The sequence below is a fragment of the Aythya marila genome (assembly GCF_965140915.1).
Source record: "Aythya marila genome assembly, chromosome: 1".
Lineage (NCBI taxonomy): Eukaryota > Metazoa > Chordata > Aves > Anseriformes > Anatidae > Aythya > Aythya marila.
The window spans coordinates 192,682,846-192,705,267 of record NC_139042.1 but is presented as its reverse complement, the minus strand read 5'-3'; the positions used below and the strand labels follow the sequence as shown (position 1 = coordinate 192,705,267).

General features: G+C 39.4%; 1 protein-coding gene across 2 annotated transcripts in view; it reads left to right on the top strand.

Annotated features, from left to right (window-relative positions):
* The window catches only part of PRKAR2B (protein kinase cAMP-dependent type II regulatory subunit beta), an 83,224-nt gene that overhangs the window by 44,503 nt on the left and 16,299 nt on the right, over positions 1 to 22,422 (top strand). For both annotated transcript variants that reach the window (XM_082763330.1, XM_082763329.1), the window contains 2 exons: positions 18,164 to 18,216; positions 19,324 to 19,407. In XM_082763330.1, coding sequence (XP_082619456.1) covers positions 18,164 to 18,216; positions 19,324 to 19,407 — 137 coding nt within the window. The remainder of the gene's footprint in view (positions 1 to 18,163; positions 18,217 to 19,323; positions 19,408 to 22,422) is intronic.

The window sequence follows — 22,422 nt, the reverse complement described above, 5'->3', positions numbered from 1 at the left end:
GTGCTTATCAGCACAGACAATTACTGTGATAAACATTGCAAAACAGATCGGAATAGGAGTCTGTAACAGCTATACTCTTAGCAGTGGTCCCCTGCCTTCTAAAAACTGCATTAAACATAAGCATTTTGTGCTTGTGGCCATTAAACTTGAGAAGTTTGTCCTCCATGACTGAGAGCTGAAGGCCCAGAGTTGTTGGCTAGTACCAAGGTGAGGGGGTGGAGGCCCAGATCCGTGTGCTCCCATCTTCTCTCCAGTCTGGAAGCACCCTGTTATGCCTTCTCTTTCTATTATATTCTTACAGATATAAGGAATGGCTGGGGACTGCGGGGGACAGATGCACCAGTATGAGGGAGCGGAGGCTCTGTACGTGGTGTATCCACCATTCTCTGGATCCCACAGGCTACCCGTGCTGTATGTACAGTGCTTTTATGTGGTGTCTCTAATTCTTAAATACTCCTGTAGTTATTACCTGGCTTCATCCTTATGGGTCTATTATGTTGATAATACTTAACTTCATGAGGGCCTAAAAACATTCTGAGGGCCTTCTGTAGTGCCTCCTGAAACCAGCAGTAATACTTGACTTTTTTTTTTTTTTAAACCAAGTTTTGAGTGATTTTTTCAAAAGTACGTGTGGTATCCTGATGAGTTGCATTAGAGTGGTGAAAAAAAATTAATAATGTGATAAAATCAAGTAATAATAGCAGTAAAGTAATCAAGTAATAATAGCAGCAAATATTTTCAATTAATTAAAAAAGAAGTATCAAAATAAATTTATTGGAACATAATAGGCAGGTGGCTACTTCTTAAAATTCAGGGCCACAAGAATGATCAAAGGGTTGGAGCACCTCTCCTGTGAGGACAGGCTGAGGGAGTTGGGGTTGTTCAGCCTGGAGAAGAGAAGGCTCCAGGGAGACCACAGTGGCCTTCCAGTGCCTTAAGGGGGTCTACAGGAAAGCTGGGGAGGGACTCTTTGTCAGGGATGTAGTGACAGGACAAGGGACAATGGCTTTAAACTAAAAAAAGGCAGACTTAGATTAGGTATTAGGAAGAAATTCTTCATGATGAGGGTGGTGAGGCCCTGGCACAAGCTGCCCAGAGAAGCTGTGGATGCCCCATCCCTGGAGGTGTCCAACGCCAGGCTGGATGGGACTTTGGGCAGCCTGGGCTGGTGGGAGGTGTCCCTGCCCATGGCAGGGGGGTGGGACTGGGTGATATTTAAGATTCCTTCCAACCCAAACCATTTGATGATTTAATGAATTCCTTTGAAGTTAAGAATCTTGTAGATTGAACTTGTGATCTCAGTGAAGTTTACCTCAAGATAACTTCAGGCACTCTGTGTGTCAGACATTAAATCATCACTCAGTCATAATTCCCCATCACTATTTCTATATTTGTCAGAAGATAGCTTCTTTTCTTTTGTCACATTATGTGGAAGCACAAGTTTCGGTTTTGAGTTTGTGCGCATGTTTGTGCAAGTAAGCACACAGGTGCTGTTTTGTGGGAATGCCTGCATTTTGCTGGGCACCACAATTACTTGAAGCTGTTGAATGGGTTGGGGTGACCTGGAGGTTCCTAGAGTTTCCCTTTGTTAGCAGCTCACCAAATTTATTTATTTCTTTTTCTTCCTTCTTGTGTGGTGCTTTTCCAATGTCATTAGGTTTTCAGTGATGTCATCATAACAGTGAACACCTTATTCTTAACTGGTCTTGAAAAAGAATAGAAGAAAATACAAAAAGCCCTTTTTTCTACTGGGTGTAAGTGTAGCAGTAGGAATTTGTGTCTGTTTTAACTAGTTTTATTATCCTCAGTAATTAATTATGTATTTCTTTGAGTGATACTCTACATGTACGTTAGTGACGAGTATGTATACTGACAGCATCAAAGACCACATCATTATTTTCCCTTGGCAGTACCTGTAGGGACTCGATGCCCAACCCTCCCTCACTCTCAGGGGCAGGAGTGTTACAGCACGAGCTGTATCATGCTCAGGGAAGTGACCAGTCCTCCATCCACTCTGCTGAGATGAAGCACTTTCTGCTTAGACACATTTTCTGCATGGCCGATTATCCCGTATCCAATTCTTTTTGTTTAGAGCAGGGATGTCTTCATAATTTGAGTTCACTGCTGTGATACTTGTGAGGTTTGAATTCCACCTTTGATCCATATGTGAAGTGCTTTTATTGCTCAGTAACATGCCTGATACATGCCTGATAAGTGCTCTATTTGCTGTTCTTTTAAATTCAGCAGGTGAAGGGATTGGGTGCCCGTTTAGCACAAAAGTGGGTTTGAAAAAGCCACAAAAGCCTCACCTGCCTCAGGTGTCTGATATTGCAGTGATTCTCCTGGTCACTGCCAGGGACCCGCACCTGGGACCAGGCTGACTGGGATGCCGTTCCTGAGGTGACTCCCTCAAGGAGGTACCCACCTCTTTCTCCAGACTTGTCATGATAAAGACAAGATCTGGGGGACCGGTGGAGTTACCACGGAGTCTTGTGACATGGGTGAAGTGTGTAAGTTGGCACTGACTCTAGCCATGGCTTACTGAGACTACACCAAGACACGAGGCATATGTTGGGTTTCTCCAGTTCAGCAACTGTGACTTACGGCTCTTTCAGATCCCCTGGCGCCAACTGGGGGACACCTCTGTAGGAGTGACACTTTGTTCTCAGTAGTAACACAAAGCACTGTGGAATCTCAGGAAAATGAGTCTAACGTGTTACACAACTACATTCTCTCATCCTCATCATCTTTTTCCTACATCCTCTTGAGACAGTAACACATCGTGAGTTCAGAGTTCTGGCCTGTATAGAAACATGCTGATGTTTGTCAAGAATTTTTCATCTGATGGCTTCTCTTTTTTCAGTCACCAGGAAAATGTCCTCGTTTCCTTCAAAAATGTGCAGCTCATTGCTGGGTATGTTGAATATTTTTTACTTTGGCTTTGTTCTGTGCTTTTTTCACAGCAAGGAGCCTGAGATAAGGCTTCAGGTGGTTAAATTTAAGGTAAATCTGTAAAATATCAAATAAACCACTCAGAAGCAGACATTTCTTCACTGAAAAACTGTAATGAACTTTGGTCTTTCTAATCTGGTAGGAGCATTGGGACATAAATACCAACAAGTATGCTCAGGGCTAAAATCAATACCCTTTTTGCCTTCTGTGCATTTCTCTTTGTGCATCTCTGTTCTCAAGCATTTGAAAGTCAGATCTTGTATCATCACAGATTATAAAGTTCACTTGACCACATGTTGAATCCAGAAGCATAAATTCTAGTCTGTACTAACTGTTAATCAACAGTTGCCTTGTGGTCAACTGCTCAGCATCATTGTCTCCCGTGATAAGTGGCATGCTGAAATTTTGTGCTATTTCATCCCAGATTTGACTTCCAGATCTGCTGCTGGCACTGTAGTCTTTTGTGATAAACCTATGGAGCAAGCAGGCCACTATTCTTCAGCTTCTGCAATGCTTGTTTTGTGACAGGACCAGGCTGAAATCTGCGAGGGAATGTCTCCAATTATTTCACATGTCTTTTAGAAGGTGACATCATGTGTCCTTTATGTAGTGATGATAGAAAAGCCTTGAGCTTTCTTACGGCCCTTTCTAAATTGGTTCTGCCATTGTTCTTTTTGATAACCATTCAGATACCCTTTGCTAAGTATATAGCATCAGGGAAAAAACTTGGAGCTACAGAAAATATGAATAAACTCCAAGTTTCCCAGTGACTAGATTCTTTTAGATCTTAGGATAATTCAGGTTGAAAGATATCGTCAGAGGTTTCTAGCCCAACAGCTCAAAGCAGGTCATCTCTTAGATCAAGCCAGGCCAGGTTGCTCAGGGATGGGTTCTTAAAAACAATCTCTCTGGGCAACCTGCTTCACCACCCGACTGGCCTCATGGTGAAAAAGCTTTTCTTGTAACCAATCTGAAACTCTTTTATTTCAGCTCATGTTTCTGTCTATTATCTTTCCATCATCCAGCAGTGTGCAGAGCCTCAGTGATCTTCCCATCGGTGCTGCCAGGTTCCTCAAAGCCATCTCTTCTCCAGACTGAACAAGCCAAGTTCCTTCAGCCTCTGAAGTGCTTAACCATCCTGATGGCCCTCCGCTGAGCCTATTCCAGTTTATCCATGTCTTTCTGTATTTGGAGGCCCCAAAAAGTAGACCCAATACTCTAGATGTGGTCTAATGAGCGTAGAGAAGTAGAGATGGACAATCACTTTGCCTGTTCATACAGCCAAGGAGGCTTTTGGCTGACCTTGCTGCTAGGACACTGCTTGCTGGTGGGCACTGTTGGTGGTCAGCTGCTGCCCACCAAGATCCCCAGCATCGTTTTGGAGCAGCTCACCAGGACCAGGCAGGCAGTGGCCAGCTGAGCTGCTTCCAGCATGAGGATGAGAGGTGACTGGATGCATATGCCACTTTTCAGGGTAGTCTAAGATGAAAAGTATTCACTAGACTTTAATGATCTATACACTGGTATGTACTGTGCATCTTCAATTAATGATAAATAACTTTGTTTTGTTTGTGGTTTGACACAGTGAAAGGACTCTGAGCGTATTAAAAACCCAACATGTTGATATGTAAGTGCTTACACTAAATGTAGTACATTCAAATTCATTTACCACAGTATTCCAAGCCTGGCACTTTCTATTTTTGACATGTGCAGCTTTTAATTTTTATCGCTTTTTATCATTTTCTATTTCTTTAGAATTAGGATTGCTTTATTTTAATACGCTAGCATTGGGTACCTCAGTCAGTAAACAGTCTGGTTCATTCCACTAGAATATTTTGCTATCTCCCACCTGTGCTGCTATCTTGGTAACTTTTCACTGAATGATTACTTAATCACTAAACCTGAAATGCCTAGAACTGTCAAGGGAACTGTATACAAATTAAATCAAGTTCTTTAACACTGCTGCTTAAACACAGGACATTTATAAGGGAATACAAGTTCCTTGGGGTTCCTTCAGCTTTCACTGAGGCCTTGATTATTCCATCTAAGTTTTCTGTCTGTAAGAACATTCTGTTACAAATGATGGTTTTGGTTGAAGAAGCTAGATGCAGCTTTGTCTTACCCTAGAGGTTCATTTATTCTCCTTTGATATTTAACAGAGTTGTTGCTGAAGAGCATCTGTAGGTAATTCCTTTCCTGGGAGAACAAGATAAAACTGTAAGCCTGAATTCTAACAGTGTACAAAGCCAGATGTTAACCCTACATTTAACTTGTTCTGTAATTTTAAGAGATTTTCTTAAATCTAGTATGATCACCTGATATACATGATTTCCCAAGATATTGGTTTCTGTTAATCACTAGTTGTCAGGAAATATAAAGTGTCTGGCTTGGGTTAGGATCTTTATTTTATTATTATTATTTTTTTTACTTCCAAATTTGAAAGAATCGTAGTTTAGAGAGGCGGGTATGTGTTATCTTGCATCTCATCAAGTAAAAATACAAATAGCTGCTCCATTCCATTCAGTAAGATTAAGTTCATTTATGTCAGATTTCCCTGAAAGTATAGGTATGTTTTGCATATTGAACTGGCCAATAAGAGACTGAGTTGAAAACTTGAATTTTGTTTAGTTTTCAAACTGGCAAGTCTTCTACTCTTTGTATGCCAGTGTTTTCTGGTGTAGATTCAGTTCCTGAGAAAGCTGCTGGATGGGCACTCATGAGCTTTCCCCTGCTGCCTAGCAGTTCCATGTCCTGCTGAAACAAAGAGATTGTGAGTTGATGTTTGCATAAAACGAGGAACTGTACACAAAGTGGAGGATGACGGAACAGGGACTGGCACACAGCAGCAAGGTATTTGTGGTGATGTTGCCAGCTTGGTCCAAGATAATATGCTTAGTTATTAGGGATTAGTTGCAGGAGCGTGGAGGTCATACATGCGTGGATCACTGGTCATTTTTTCATTAAGTGGAAAGAACACACTCTTTCTTGCTCAGTTGCAGGTGGGGATGAGCCTGTTTTTGTCATCACAACTAGTTGGGTATGGACAGAGTGGGAAGTCCAAAACAACTGTGTTGACAATCTGAGGCTGTCTGAGGTCACATTTCCAGGTATTCATCTCCTGCAGGCATGATGTCAGTTTTCTACGTTCACCTTTAGCTAGCTTCTCTTCAAGTGCAATGTGATTTTAAGTCGGTATCAAGAAAATGGAGCATGGTGGTGGTGGCTATGTGAAAGAGTGATACGACTTGGTGCTCCGTAGGTTTATGGCACTTCTTCCAGCCTTTCTGCATCTTCTTATAATGTTAGAAGATGACAGGAGGATAAACTGAGCACTGTGGAAATCTGTAGGATCCGCAGATAGAAGAGCTGAAGCTGTTTTATAGTATGCAGGAAAAACCTAGATTCACACCGGTGTGTTTGTGCACCCATTTAGTCTCTTGAGGTAGAGTAGTATTTAGTTAATGGTACCAAATGTGTGTGTGTGGGAGAGGGTGGGGGTGTTTAGAAAGTTGGCAATATAGACATATTTATATTAAGAAATACTTCTTCATTCATCAAACTACACTGTCTGTATTTACCTTTGGCTGGGGACTTTCTGAGAAGTGATAGCTCCAGGTACTGACTGCTCCTTATCTGTGTGAGGGGAGGCTACTTTTTTTTTCTTCCATTTTAGAAAAAGATTACCTATTTCTGTGAGACCCTGGTATCTTCTTTCTTGTTGTGAGTGGTAAGTAGTCGCACAGGTATGGACATCTTCTTCTACTAGAGCATGTCAGTGTGGTAACTGTTTTTTTTAGGATGATTACAGACCCCGTTCTTGGAAGAATAGTATTTGTAGTCCATCTTTTGGCTTGTTACTGTTGTCTGCACTATTACAGACGTAGACAAGCACGTAGTGATAACTATGTCAGGTGCCTGCTTTCTCACCTTAGCAAGCAGTGCCAGTACTATTCCATAATAGCAGTTTATGTTTTGGTTGTGGAAAAAGTAAAGCAGTATATCTTATTTTATAGTTGTGATTCGTCTTCTACGCTTCCTTTGGCTATCTAAAGAAAATCTCGTCAGCAAAAAGTCTTAAATGGATTTTCTGGAGTCGTTGAGAAACCAGATGTTCAAAATCAACCTTTTCAAAACTTGGCAGAAGTATTTTTCTGGATCTGTTTTTGTCTACCTGTCTTCCTGTTTGATTTGGAACCTTTTTAATAAATTTGGTTTATCAGAGTTCTGAGAGAGAGGATTATGTGAGCATGACATTTCAAGCAAAAATCATTGTGTTAAAATTCTAGGAGACAAGCTCCTTTAGCTTATTATTGTGTTTCATCTTGCTTAACAGCCTGGCCTCAGGAGGAATGAAGTGCATCTCATTACAGATTATTTTCTAATGTAGAATGTAGGGCACTTTCCTGGAAAAGAGCAAAGGGTGGATTCGAGCTTCCTTCCCTCAGTCCCATAGCTGTGAAAAGTGAAGGCAAATTTCAAACGATGACTCCTCCTCTTTCTTTAGGTGCCTGTCCTCAGCTTGCTGTTCTAAATGCCGTATGGATACAGGTTTTTTTTGTGAAGCCTGCATGGATTGAACTTTACACTCGCTCAGGTGCCCAAAAGTGTACCCTACTTTTTGCCATGTGCCTCTGAGGAGCTTGGGGTCACCCTTCAGGGATGAGGAGTCCACGTTCCTAAGTGTTTCTGTACCTGAGTCCAGTAGTTCACACAGTTAATCTGAATATGGACCCACAGAAACAGACTTTACAAAGCGAATTTAGAGGTTTGCTCACAGCAATAAAGAACAGTTTTAAACCAATCTCCCCTGGACTTATTTATTATATTTAAAGTTCTACCATTTTGTAATTGACTTAATTAGACATCATTCCAAAGGTTCGTAAAAGTAGTCTAGGTTTAGTATTATCTGTGCCTTCCACATTTTTCTGGATGATCATACTGCTTTTGGCAGGCTTTTCACCTTGTCTTGATCAAATGGGTCCGGTCTGCTGACAGGACACTGGGACATGCTTTTCAGAGCTCAGAGTTCTGGCTTTGTCCCTTATGTCCCTACAATCCCTTGTACACTCAATGGCTTGCAGGTCACCTTCTCCTGTGTGCCCTTGTTCTAAGTTTTTTCTCCGTTCTTGAATCTTTATATATTTTTACATGTCCTGCCATCAGCAGTTCTTTTCTTTGTGTTACTTCCAAGCATTTTCTTGCTCTCACTACATCTTTTCTTTAGCTACCAAGTTGATTCTCGTATTACTCTTTAAAATACCAACATAGAAGATAGTGATAAATACATGGTTACGTAAACTAATCATCTTATTTTGGGTTCGTTAGCCTTTGTAACTCTTTGCAAGTATGTAACACAAGTCACTTCCCTTTCCCCTCTCCTTGCCCCAGTCCAGTTAAATCAAGGTGGGTGCTTAATTTAACCTTGTGACCTGTTGGCAGAGTTGAGTTCTGCTGTTCATTTCGCCCTCTTGAATTCTGTAATTCTTATATTTTTTTTGGTTCTCCTTCTACTTTTGCAAGTGCTCCTTTGCTCAGCATCAACAGGTGCTCCTCCTCCTCCTTCTCCAGTAAGGTTGTGGGCCTTGGAATTCCACTTTTTACTGCTTTCCCTGCTGTCTGTTCTTAATTACCTTATTTAATATGATTTTAGCATTTTCTTTTTTGCAAATAATTCCCAGTTTTGCTTTGTTTGCAGTTTTTTCTACCCACCTTGTCCTACAGCTGACTGATTCATACATCTCACCTTCAGTGTCTTCTCACTACTCCAAAATTTGAGTATTTCCTTTTCTGGCATTTCTCGACTCGTGTTTTTTTCCTGGTTTCTATTTTGTATTCTGTTCTATTAATAGTTTCATGGTTTACTCTACTAGATTTGTTAATTCAGTAGTGCTTTCCTTCATGCCCCTATCATTTTTAACCCATCATTAAAAAACAATTATTTTTAATAATTAAGCACCAAACATAACAACTTGGATATCAAAACTAACACCTCCTTTTCAGATATTTTACAACACTGAGGATAAGACATGATTGGAGAAACTGAAGGAGAAGCTAGGAGAGATGAATGAGTAATAAACTCATTTGAGTGTCTATTTCTGTGTCCTCTTTAAGGTGTATGTATATAATTTTGCCATCAATTTTGAAAAATTTGGCTAGGGTAGTTAGTATGCTATTGGCTCACCTTAATGTGTATTGAAATGTCTTAGAACTCATCTCTGTAGTTTCTTGTTGAAGTTTACATAGTTCAGTCAAAATCTACAGCAGGGATTTTATTGTTTGGGGCTCTGTTATTATGAAACCTGACATGGTGAGTAGTGTAAGTTACAAACCCTGTCAGACTGGACAGAGAGCTCATTTTGGGTAAGATTAAGTTGCTGTTGTTGTTTTTCTGTATTGTATATAGTTCCTTAAAGTGTGCTACTTACTATGTTGCTATTTTAGAAACATGAACGTGTACATTTTTGGGATGTAGGCTCCAAAAAACACTTGTAGCTACAATCTTTTGAACTTTTGCAGCACATTCTATGTAAGGGATGAGTTTTCTAGTGGGTAAATAAGGTGGGTTCTCTGAGTGGACTGCTGACTTTTCAATAAGAAAAATCTGTATTTGATGGCTGTGAAGTGCTAAATAATATGAGAAGAAGACCTGGGTGCAGCTCAGTTGTTTTGTTTTTTGCTTTAGTATTGGCAAATATAAAGTTGAAATGTATGCAAAGAGCTCTGTGTCTGCTCAGAACTTGTCAAATATTTATACATAGTTCAGTTCTGTCCCAAATAGCACACTGTAGAGTTATGAACTGCTTGGACCCGTATGAGAATGGGAACAGAAGGTTACATAAGTCAACATCAGAGTACAGTATGTTGTTGTATGGTATGCTACTATAGCTGGGAAAGCTTACAGAATAAGCACTATAGTGTATAGTATATACTGGCAAACTCTTCTAGTGGAAGTGCATCTTAGTTTTGTAATGATTTTATTGTTTAATAACTACCTGCAGTGATCTGGACACTGTAACGCATGTCTGTGCTTGTTTTCAACACCCAGACAGATGAAGTCAGGCACTTCCTGAGAAGCCCCACAAAGCTGTCTCCTCACCATAGGCCTGTTTTTTTTTTAGTTCCATCTTGACAAATTACGCAATTATGGAAAGAGCTGAAATAGGACTGTAAATAGGACTAAGGACTATACAAGTCCTTGGGGAGAATCTACTAAAGCCTTTTTCTGTGCCCCTGTTTAAAAATAGGGAAGTCTCTTCAGCTGCTTATGGTGAGGTTCAAACATGCTGCTTCTGTGGAAGAGCCAGCGATTCAAACCAGTATGATTTCAGGGAAGAGTGCACAACTTTGCCCCAGTGATGAGTGTGATGCCTTTGATGCAGAGTGCCTTGCCCTGTGGAGTACAGGAAGATACTGCAGTCTAACACGTCACAATTTTCCATATATTTCAAAGTATTAAGGAACTTGCTGTGCAAAGGCACCCACACATGAATAACTCGACTAGTTCTCTAAAAATGCCTTGTGTGGGCCATCATGTTTCTTCAGATGGGCTCTAGTGGTGTTCAGTGCGATCCTGATGAAATCCTTGCTTTGGTGTGAGGATTGATGTAACACGAATAAACTTCACGTGGACTTCTGAATGGAGACTCCTTGGGAGGATCTGTGACTCACTGTTGGCGTGGATCTCATTCAAGATGCTACATCTTATTATTAGGCACTTCATGTTATTTAGCATTGCTGGAGGAAATATATTGAAGTTTGACTAATCTAAAATAGCAGGAGCAGCAGATGGACAACAGAAAATAGAATGGAAAAATTGATTGAATGAGCCAGTTCTTCTGAAGTGTTTGATTTCTTGCAGGCACGTAGTACAGGCTGAGCATGGTCTTCCAACTCTGGCAAAAAGTTTTGCTGTTAGGCTGCATAGCTGAGAACAAACTGTGTTTGGTATGTATTTACAAGTGTCAGTCTTTGGAGAGTCTCAGCCTATTCACTGAAAGGCAGAGCAAGTAACAGTCCTTCATGAGCAATCCATCCTGAAACAGGCTTTCTTGGCAGTGTTCCCAATCCTCCAGTTCAGTCCCCACCTAATGACCTGAAGGCCACCTTCCTAATGATCAAGAGGAGACAAACTGACTGATTTTACCTAGCTTCAAATTTTTGACACTGGCGCCCCAAGCGTTTAGCCATTTGTGCTAAGTAATGGACCACTCAAAAGTAGTTAGCTCATAAATCTGGTAGACTCAAGGGGAAATTATTCTTTTTTTTTTCTTTTTTTTTTTTTTTTCACGTGAGGAAATCTCAAAAATACTCATGTCTCTGTCATTGCTAGCGCTTTTTTTCTAAGCATGCATACTTTTACTCCAGTTTCGATAGCATTTGCAATGTGAATGCTCTATATGTAATACAGTAATAACACAATTACAATGTCTCAGGCATTGCATATATTAAGTCAGCTAATTTGCCTAGATAAAATTTCAGGTTAGTCAGATGTTGGCATTTCTCAGATGCTTTAGTTTTGAAAGTATCACAGGAAACAATAGCCCCAGTGATCATGCTTTGTTCCAAATTAGTTTATGTTTAAAGAAAACAAGTCCTTGAGGTAGTTTCAGTGTTTTGCCCAAATGGACGATGTCAGCAGGAGAGCCAGCTGGTATTGCCTCTCTATGTGCTGTATGGAACAAGGTAAAATTTTTCTCATCTCATTGTGCACTCAGAGAAGAAAGTTGTTCTTCTTTCACTGGGTTGTTCTTTAGTCCTTATGTTTACTTACAGCTCTTCAATATTGTTGCCTTCTATGTGGTCCAGACAAAACCATCTCTAGAAATATTATAGGGCTTGGTAGTCATGACCATCAGAGACCATGACCAATTATTTCTTTTTGCACACAGGATTGCTGTTGTTTCAATAAAAACTATCTGTGAAATGCAGGTTTTTGGAGTGCAGAGTTTGCTTGCTTCCTGCAATGGTAGGAACTGGTGATATGTTTAAAAAATGGATTTATTTGGCAACAAGTGTCAGAAACCTTGATGGAGGTGCAGCAGTATTTGTAGTCCAGTCTGGTACTAGCATCTGCTGTGCCAGGAGTCTCTGTGCACCATGTTGCTGTTCTATGTTTAGTAGATGAAGAGAAGTACATCCTGACAAACTGGGGGGAAATCTCACCCTGCAGCTAAGTCACCTTTGTGACTTCCATCTGGCTAAACCAGTGAAGTGACGTTTTTGCTGTACGAGGGGTTGGGCATCGCTGCTGTAGTTGGGATGTTTGTAGGGATGTAGGGCATGCTGCCATAGCTACAATGGCAAGAGATGGGTTGTTTTCGTACTCCAGCCTGATAGTCAGGCTGACAAAACTGTGTAGTCTTGATTTGGCCTGAATGGGAAGAAGAAATACTTCCATGGATGTTTTATTGTTGTTGTAAAATTATTTATAACTTGCTTTATTACTAGGAGTTTCTGTGCTTTGGAAACAGTCCACACATTGATTGTTTTTCTGCATGTTTTCGTTATAATACATTATTTTATGATTACATATGAGCTTTCATTCATTTTATTATTGATAGCTTCTTACTTCCTGATACACCAAGGGAATAAATACAGCACGTTTAACATTATATATTCTTTTGTGATCTTACAATTACTAACTATATGTTAGTTTCCATTTTAGAATCCATTCATATCTAAAGTGATATTATTTCTGGTGCTTGTTTTTGTGTTTCTTTTTTTGTTTGTTTTTGTTTTTAATGTAAGACATTATTAGCTGAATTCCAAAAATTTTACTTTACTTGGACTGAAGAGCTGGAGATTATAAAAGCTTGTCTCTTTTTGCTGGCAAAGCAATCCATCTAGATTTGTGTGTGGTTTTCAGTGCACATGTATTTCAATAATGCACCGCCGTCAGATAATTCATGTTTTTCCTACAAACATTTTGTGCTGATATATTTGGGCTTGCTAGTGCTTGTGTCCATCTTGGTGAATTATGTGAAATAATTCTCCACTGGAACAAAAATAAAAATAAAAATAGTTTCAATTAGTTAAGCTTAGCTGCCAAAGGAGAAATATGTGCAGTGTTTGTATCACTTTTTAAAGCTGTATTTATGCATGGGTGAAATTGGTCCTGAAGAACTGTATTAGGACTGCTTTTTGAGCAATGGTAGGATATTAAATTTAGCAGTGACACGTAGCAAAATGTGACAGGGCATTTGAGCATGATAAAGTCAGCCTGTACTGTGTACTCTTGGGAATGTGGAATGAGCTGGGGAGGCAGAAAAATGAAACACTAAACATTATGAGTATTGCAGCCACCAGCAGTGGAGTGGTTCAGAATAATGGTGTCTGTGATGCCAGTCAGGCCTCAGACAAAAGAGCTGGGGCCACAGACTGTCTCCCTGGAATATACAAAAAGAATAAAGAAGGGGTGCTATTGCATGAGCAACCTGTCATCATCAGATGAGTTATTTCTTTGTTTTCCAATGAATATGGACTAAATGGAGAAGTGCAGAAACCAGTCTAGCAGATTCCTCTAAATAACAGGACTCATCTCAAGAAGGATAGGGTTTAGCTCAGCCAATTAGTCACATTTGTAATTAATCTTTTCTTAATCTGGGGATGTAATACAGGTCAGATGAATCACGTCATAAAAGCAATGGTTTCTCTCCATTAACTGTGACTGGAATCCAGATCACTTCTGCAGATGTGGGTGTCTTCAGAAGGGGCATCTTACTTAGTCCTAGGTGATTTATACCATTGGGGTTCTAATGGGCCAAACCCCAGTTTTCAAGTCCTGAAACTCAGTGGACTGTAGTAATGTCAAAAAAACGTATTTCAAGAACAGAAGTAAAATATATCAGGTTTTTCCATGACACATCTAACACTCTCCACCCAGAAATTAATACATTACTGGACTATAAAGTCTGCAAGACAAACTACTGAAATAATGGAGGAAAAGAAATTGCACATTTAAAACTGCAGAGCTACACCATTTGTATAATCTTTAAGTTGTGACCCAAATGAGAGACGCATCTGTAATAATGGCAAAATGATAAGCCAAGATAAAATAAGTACAGAACTGAAACTAGAAGGGAAGTTTCTCATGACAGATAAGAATAAATCATTTTAAAGTTCGGGAAGATGGACACTAGCCAGAAGAAACTGCAGTTATTAAAGAAATATAATGCATGTAATCAGTGATAATGAAGAAATATTTAATGAAAGTACCTGCTGATAATAGTGCAACTGACTTAAATGAACTTCTAGCAGAGAAAAGTGAATTTAGAGCAGAGACACCAGATGACATGGAAAACCTCAGGTACATCCTCTCTGTGCTGATCCTGCTTGAGGCTATGTGCAGGGAACTGGTAAGATGGATCAGGATGGCCATGGATGAGGCTAAATTCAGTTTCTTTTATGTGTTCTGGAAGACTGAAGTCTTCAGCCATACTCTCTGAGACTTGATTCTGTGATAACAACACCAATGCTATTAAATTAAATTTTCTTTCTCTCTCTCTCTCTTTCTTTCTTTCTTTCTTTCTTTCTTTCTTTCTTTCTTTCTTTCTTTCTTTCTTTCTTTCTTTCTTTCTTTCTTTCTTTCTTTCTTTTTTTCCTGTTCGTAGAGGTTTTATTTGAGGTAAGGACAGGGTGTCCCTGTACCCCAGGTTGAGACTGACTATTTATACACTCAGCAGCATGCTGTAATACACATCTGTTGATTCCCATGTACACATACTTGCACTAAAGCACAGAGGCTGATAGCAGTTCAAAGTAGTGATTTACATTGTGATGGCTTATGATGCTTACTTTGCATGTTATTATTGTTGCTATTTAAATAAACACCCTAAAGTTTATTTCAGACAACACAGAAGTGCTATAGTTCCCATAAAAAAGTTGGTAGGAAGATTTTGTTTATTTAGAGGTAAAATACTATACTTATTCAAGATATTTCACACTTCCTTTTGTGGGCATTTTTATTTCTCTGGAACCAAAACCAGTTCCTAGTAAACTTGTTAGAAATCTTTCAATTGGTTCCAGAGGGACTCGTATCAAATTTACTGAAGTTTTTGAAGCTGCCAAGTTTTATAAAGTTGACAGTCTAGGATTTGCTGGGTGTGTGAGGTGGTGAGGTGGAGAAAGCCAAGACTTCCTTGGGGACTTTGCATAATAAGTGCAATAATATGATGAAATCACGTTAATTATTAGGGTATCAAGCAGGTTAGTGGGTCTGTCTGGTGACTACTTTAGAAAATGCTTGTGTAATAATATAGGAAATAGGGGGAATAAACAAGAGGAGCTGCAATCTTGATCCATGAGGAGCAATGTGACCGAACTAGCAGAACAGATGTGGAGGAAGGACAGGGAAGAGGAAGAGGCAGCTGCTGTGTACCAGGTTCAGACACTCATGCTGCAACCTGGACTGTGGAGGGAGGTGGACATACTGGTGGTCTGTGAGTAATACTAAAAGGGGAGAAGCTCAGGAGCTCTGTCATTATGTCTGCATAGCACAGACCACCAAAGAGATCGGGTAGGTGAGGGTTTTTATTAGCTAGAAGGGTCCAGGGATGGTGGTGATGGGAAATTCGAAATTATCAGTCATCAGCTGGAAGAGAATAAACAAGAATGCCGACTGCCCAATGTGTTTTGCAATGCACTTTGGACAAAGCTTTGAAACACTGGGAGAAGCCATTGAAGGGAAGCTGTTCTGTTTGATACCAATTCTGGGAGAGAAACTGTTGTAGAATAGGGAGAGAAAAGTCAACGTGAGTGAGAATTCCCATGGGATGGTAGAGCTCATGTTTTAGGAAAGGAAAGAAGTAGCCTGAAAGGATTAGGACAACAGGGTCAAGAGAGTGAAAAGGGACTGGAGGCATAAGCTCTTGAAAAAGAAGTCTGGAGAAAAGAAAGAAAAGGAATTGGATGTTCCACAAAGATTCAATAAAAGGGAACAAATTCAAATCGTGACCACACAAAAGAAGGATAAAAGCATAGTAAAATAAATCTGTCTCAGTTATAAATTCCTTATTTATATCAAGCAGAAGAAGTAACCATGTAGAAGAATAAAACTGGTTTGGTTTATTAAGAACAAATGCAAAAGAATAGCAAAAGATACAGAGTAAAAAAAAAAAAAACAAAAAAAAACAAAAACAAAAAAAAAAAAAACAAGCAAAGAAGTCAAGGTAATGAATGTGGTCCAGTTTCAAGAACAATCATTAGCAATAACAGAAATTGTTTTAGGAGTATATTACCACTGAGAGCATCTTCCAGGAAAGGGTTGCTCTACCGCTTACCAAATTACGTCAGTCTTCACTAGTGGCATAAATAGCGTATGGAAAACTCAGCATAGAGCAGAGAAAGGACAAACCACAGAGTACTTCACCTAGCAGGGGTCTCCAGGTTAGCTGTGCCTGAGCAGTGATGGGCTTGGAGACTGGAAGAACTGGTAAAATACGTCTCAGCCCTGCTAGAAGGTAACGTTGAGAAGCTGAAGAAGATAAATGAGAGAGTGTGTGGGGGGAAAATAATAGAAAAATTATCTTTAAAAAGGTGGGGTGGCTACCTAAAGGAAGAGACCTGTCACAGGTTTGCAGATCATTTTTGTTCCTAGAGAACTTACAGACGAATAATCAAATGTTTTACATGTACCTGGAGGGAAAGTACAAATAGCACTGGACATGGATTTGTCGGAACTATTCAATGTCCTATAACAAGAGAGTAGAACTTTGGGATAAAAGAAAAGGAGCAGGTGCCCTACATTTTCAGTTTAAGAAACTAGCCTACTGTAGAAAGACCCCTCTATAAGCAAGCTAGAGAGCAGCAAGCTTGTCTTTAGTGTAAATGGCATGGGGTAGCTGCAGGGCTGGATGGAAGAGGTAATTACCAAGTGCCTACTGCTGTTGGATAGCCAGATGTCTGCATTGCAGAAGAGTTTATTTTAGATACTATTTCCATTTTCTTTTCTTTTCTTTTTTTTTCAGTAATAACCTGGATTATATATTGGAGAGTATGCTTGTTAAATTTGCTGTTTTTACAAAGCTGAGAATGAATTATAATAATGCTGGAGATTAGAATTCAAAATGGTCTTGACACGTGGCAGCAATGGTTGGGGGAATAAGGTAATGCTTAACAAGTGTAAGTGAATGGTGCTGTGCTTAGGCAGAATAGTCACATGTAGCACAGATGGTTAAATGGTGGTTTTTGAAATTTTTTGAAAAAAAGTCATGAAAATTACATGAGTAAATATAATCAAGTTGTTATGAAAAAGGTATGGATGGATGGAAAGACATATAGCCTACAAAATGTGTGGAGTAATTCATCCAGGGGTTTGGAATGAGCTGGTCTTTCAGGTCCCTTCCAACCCAAACCATTCTGTGATCTGTTGTACTTGTGTTGTGGGTTAGCCCTGGCAGGCAGCTCAGCACCACACAACCACTTGCTCGCTCTCCCCAGATGGGATCGGAGAGAGAATCGGAATGGTAAAAATGCAAGAACTTATGGCTTGAGATAAAGACAACTTTACCCCAGCTTTTATTGCTGAGCATAACACCACACGGTATGGGATCTCCCTTTGGCCAACCTGGGTCACCTGTCCTGGTTCTCTCTCCTCCCAGCTCCTCTTGCACCCCCAGGGCAGCATGAGCAGCAGAAAAACCTTTAGCTCTGTGTAAGTAAGCCCTGCTCTGCCACAACTGAAAACATTGATGTGTTACCACCACTATTTTCATCAAAAATCCAAAAGACAATGTCATACGAGTCTCTACAAATAAAATTTGAAAGAAAAAAAAAAATAGGAGAGAAAAAATTTCAGCTATGTAAAAAACTTGTATTTACACAGATGGAGGGAAAGATCTAATCCCTGTGTCCAGTAGGTTAAGGTGCTTAAGTGCTGAAGAGAAAGGACTGGTTTAGACAGTGGAGAAAGATTTCTCATAGTAAGGACAAATCTCTTACAGCAGGTTACTTGGGAAGCTGAGAAGTATACTGGATGTCTTTCAAAACATAGAAAATGTGCAAAAATTACATAAATGTAGTTTTTTTTTCACCAGCAGTTTGGAGATGACCTACTGTGGACCTTATCAGCAATATCTGCTGTGATTCTCTGCTGAGTGTGTTACAGTGCTGTGTATTATTAGTATGACACAATGCATTTGTAAATATAAAGCTTGTGAAACAATATTTTACTCTTAATTAAAATTGTACTTTTTTTTTATTATTATTCTTTCAGTGTGTGCAGAAGCTTACGATCCTGATGAGGAAGAAGATGACGCAGAATCTAGGGTATTTAATGCTTTGAGTTAAATACTTATTTTTTCAGTTCTTAAGCATTAAATTTAGGAAGAAAATAGGGCTGATTATTTAAATTTTATGTAACCAACATTACCATTCCTTTCCAAAAGCATCCTTATTATACTCTTCTTTAATAATTTGTAGGGTTTTCACACTAAAGGAACATTTAAAAATTCTCTGTAGTAGTCACCCATGTAGGACACAGTTAAATAATATTTTACTCTACCCGTGATCCATGGTTTGTTATGGAAACATTTTTATGCAATTACATTTGCCCAGAGAGTGCCTGTTATTAAAAATAATTCAATAGTGTCCTTGCAACCTTGCAGTATTTTGATCAGTATTAAAGTATGTACATAAGGCAGAGAAAAGATAAAAGATAAAATCACCAAGATTATCAGATGTGGAATGCTAATCAAATAGATTTGCTTAAGTCACCATTTTAAAGGCATTTACTTATTTTTTAATATGAAATAACATGACTTCTAAGGCTGGTCTATGTTTTTGTATTCTACCTACTTTCTGGCTAATAAAAGTGGAAAAAGGTTATCATAAGCTTATGAGTTAAACTCATAACTTGACTGATAGTCGCATTAACAAGCCATGGGTAATTTAGTAAATCTCTATTCAGTCATACGATGTGAAGTCTGTCATTTACACTGTTAAACCTCTGATATAAATTTATCACAGAGATTATTTCACAAATATTCTTTAGGAAGAAGTCATGGCAAATGGATAACAGTGGTGCTTTGGTTTTGTTTTTTCTTTTATAGAACATATATGCTTAGACAGTAGCAGAATAATGTTTATGCAAAAATTTTTGAAATAAAGGTATCTGGAATGGCTTGTGAAATGTACTGGATTCTACAGATGTGAAGATCTTGTTAGTTAAAATACAGACATGCTTCATTTGCTCATGCTGTGGTGATACAGTGTTATCACTGAGTATTTACTCAAATCCTGGAGGTTTTGGAAGGAAAATGTTATGAAGCATGGAAAAAAAATATTGTGCAAAATACTTATGTGAATTAGCTCAGCCCTTCAATTAATTGCTGCTGTAAATAACCACTTTAAAGGTTTTTCTATTCTATCCCTCAGATCATTCACCCTAAAACAGATGATCAAAGAAACAGGCTGCAAGAGGCTTGCAAGGACATTCTTCTTTTTAAGAACCTAGATCCGGTAAGAGATTCTTTATAATGAACAAGATTTAGCAATGTTGATGAGAATTAATTCTCATGAAGTTTTGAATAGAACTTGCAGATATGACTTTTTTAAGCTCATATGTATGCCTTTTTGACCGTTTCGTAATCTCCAGAAGTGTCATTTTGATGACTGTTGTCAGTTTTAGTATATATATGTCTTGAAGTATGTTAATTTGAATGTATGTATTAATATGATTGTGCTGTATCTTAATTTCTTATTTTAAAACTATTTTGCTTTACATTAATTTATGGAAAGTCATTGGGTAATCAGAACCTTTAAATTGTTTCTATTAGTTACTTTCTATCCTCCAAAAGTGTACTGAGTGCACCATCAAAACCTAAAATTACTCCCAAAGCCTATGTTTTAGCCATAGATGTAATTGAACGAGCATCTTAAGAAATAGAGGGAGAAAGGCAATAGATGTTTACATTATTACTTCACTTAACATAGACAGTGTAAAAACACTACGGATAATTTTCATCTGTGCAGATAATTTCCTTCTATTGTCCATAAAAACATTTCTGAGCTTTTAAGAAAGCTTAAGTACAGTGAATGAGTGACCTGGATCAAACAAAGGTGCTCATACTACAAAGATGCACTGGGTTGTTTCAGGGAAAGGTGAGTGTATCAATCAAAACATGCATACTGAGGTTGGGATGACTCACAGCACACCGAATGCTTTCTTGGGAGCATTGATTCAGCACTGTCAGGGGAGCAGGGGGAATAATTACGTAGAGTTTTAAGCATGAGAATGAAAAGTTTTAAATTTAATTCAAGAGGGAGCTAATGGAAAGACCAGCCTGCGGCTCTGTTTGAAAGCCAGGTGCAGTTTCAGAGAATGCAGTTTAATTCATGCTGTGCGTTCCCAGCTCCTGCTTCTGTCTGCACAAAAGCCGAGCTCTAACCCAGGGTAGCCATCCCCACAGGGGCCCGAGGAGCGGTGAGCCAAAGACCCCATCAGGGCTTTGCAAAGCCATAGAGTCAGAGCTGTAGGAGGGCATGAAGAGTCCTAACATAGGAAGTAAAATGTGTGCATTCTTGGGACTTCAGGGAACCTGACTTGGGATCTCCTGATTCTCCTGCTGTTTAATGGGTAGTTAACTAGCTGTTCCACTATACTGGTTTGAGCTAAAATTACCCAATTTTTGTCCCTTCCACTATTGAATTATTATTATTTATTTATTTTCATAACTTCAGGGACACAAAGAGGTTTGGAGACATCTGCTCTGGACATGAAATTGGTTTATTTTATATTTTCCTTGTTACTGCTGTGTCCTGGCTTCCACTTGGCTGGACACGTGTTACATTAGCTTGCCAATGGCATGTTGGCAAATCCCTCCTGTTTAGTCTCGGAGCATTTCTGTCCTACAAGCCCTGTGACCTAACAGATTATCATTTGCTCCTAAAATCTGTTGTGATGTTAATTTGGGGCTACTGCTTTCCTGAGTTTGGTTTTACCCAGTTTCTTGGTGGTATCTGCTTATTATATCAGTCCTCCGGATAAGATGCAGTTTATTTTCCAGTGCCAACTATATTTTCTGCCTCAGTGTTCACCAGCCACTTGGTCTGCAGGACAGGGATGTGTTGGCTCCCTACCAGCTATATGGTAACATTGACATAGATGACATAAACACAATATGTAGATGTAGAATATGGAGCTGTTCCAGTGTGGGCACTTCATATGGCTTCTTTAAGGAGTTGTAAGGGATCACTGCCCCTGTTGCTGGAGGTATTCTAGGAACTGTGTTGCTGTACTGATGATACATTGTCCCCTTGAATCTTTCTCCTTGCTTCTGAATCAGTTACTTGTAACTATTGATAGTTCCCATGGTCAGTTCTTGGTATCTGGCAGAAGGCTTCCTAGCTGAGCCCCTCCCTTGTGGGGTTCTGCCTTGAAATCTGTTCCTGGGATTTCCCAAGTCTTTTCTTGTTTACCCACCTTTGCTCAGGTTTGTGTCCGGTGGATTACGAACACTTTCTTCTAGTTTAAATCCTTCACAGACCGTGTTCTGGGAAGTCAAAGAAGGCATTTGTAAAGGCATTTTTTATTATAGTAACTTTACTCATAAAAGACATTGGAAAGCTGCTGGGCTCTGAAGATAGCAAGGATATTAAAATGTAGCCTTCTTTAGCCTGGCTTGCTTCTTCTATTGAGCCAAGATCTGCAGTCCCCAGGGGAGTTCTCCCACTCCTCCTGCTTGTTCTGCTTCTAGGCAGTGACTCAAGAGCTCTGTGACTCTGGTTGCAACGATTTAAATTTTCTTATCCCAGATCTCTTCATCACCTCTGCCTCTCCACCCCACAGCACAGGTGCGTGCAACGCCGGCTGATGAAATTTACTGGCATATTAGCAAAAAATTTAAAAAGCTCTTTCATCTTAGAGAGATGTTATCTTCAGCTGCTAAGGCTAAAGTCTCTGGAACAGAAGTCAGGCCATGTATCTAGCGTCTCATGCTCCCACTGTGTGTTTTTTTTTTGTTTGTTTGTTTTTTATTGCCTTGAACTTCAGCTTCTTCCTGCTATAGTTATGTGTATAAAGAACATTGTTGCAGAGGTCAATGAGTAGAAGGGAAGAGAGAATGTAAAGTGCTTAATGGCTTTTCCCTGATGGCCTTTTAGCAAGGTGTCAAACACCATTCCTAGGTAGGGCACTGCTCTGAAATGCAGCATAGCAGCATGTCCTGAGGCACGATCAGAATTGTGTTCAGTACGTGATTCTGGATGGAGTTCACATTTTGTTAAAAGTTTATCCTACCCTGCCACACCGTATTTTAATGTGAATGAAAAGATAAGATAAGGGTATCATAAAAGCAGAAGGAGAAGCTGCAGTAGTTAGGAGGTGACTTACAGTACTGCTCAGCATTTTAATTGAAGAGCCCATTTGACAAGACACGAGGCCTCACATAAAAGTAAAAAACAACCACTTGAATATGAGACAAAATGAGAGAGAGGACACAAAGATAACCTTCAGGCTCTGAGACAGTTTAGGAC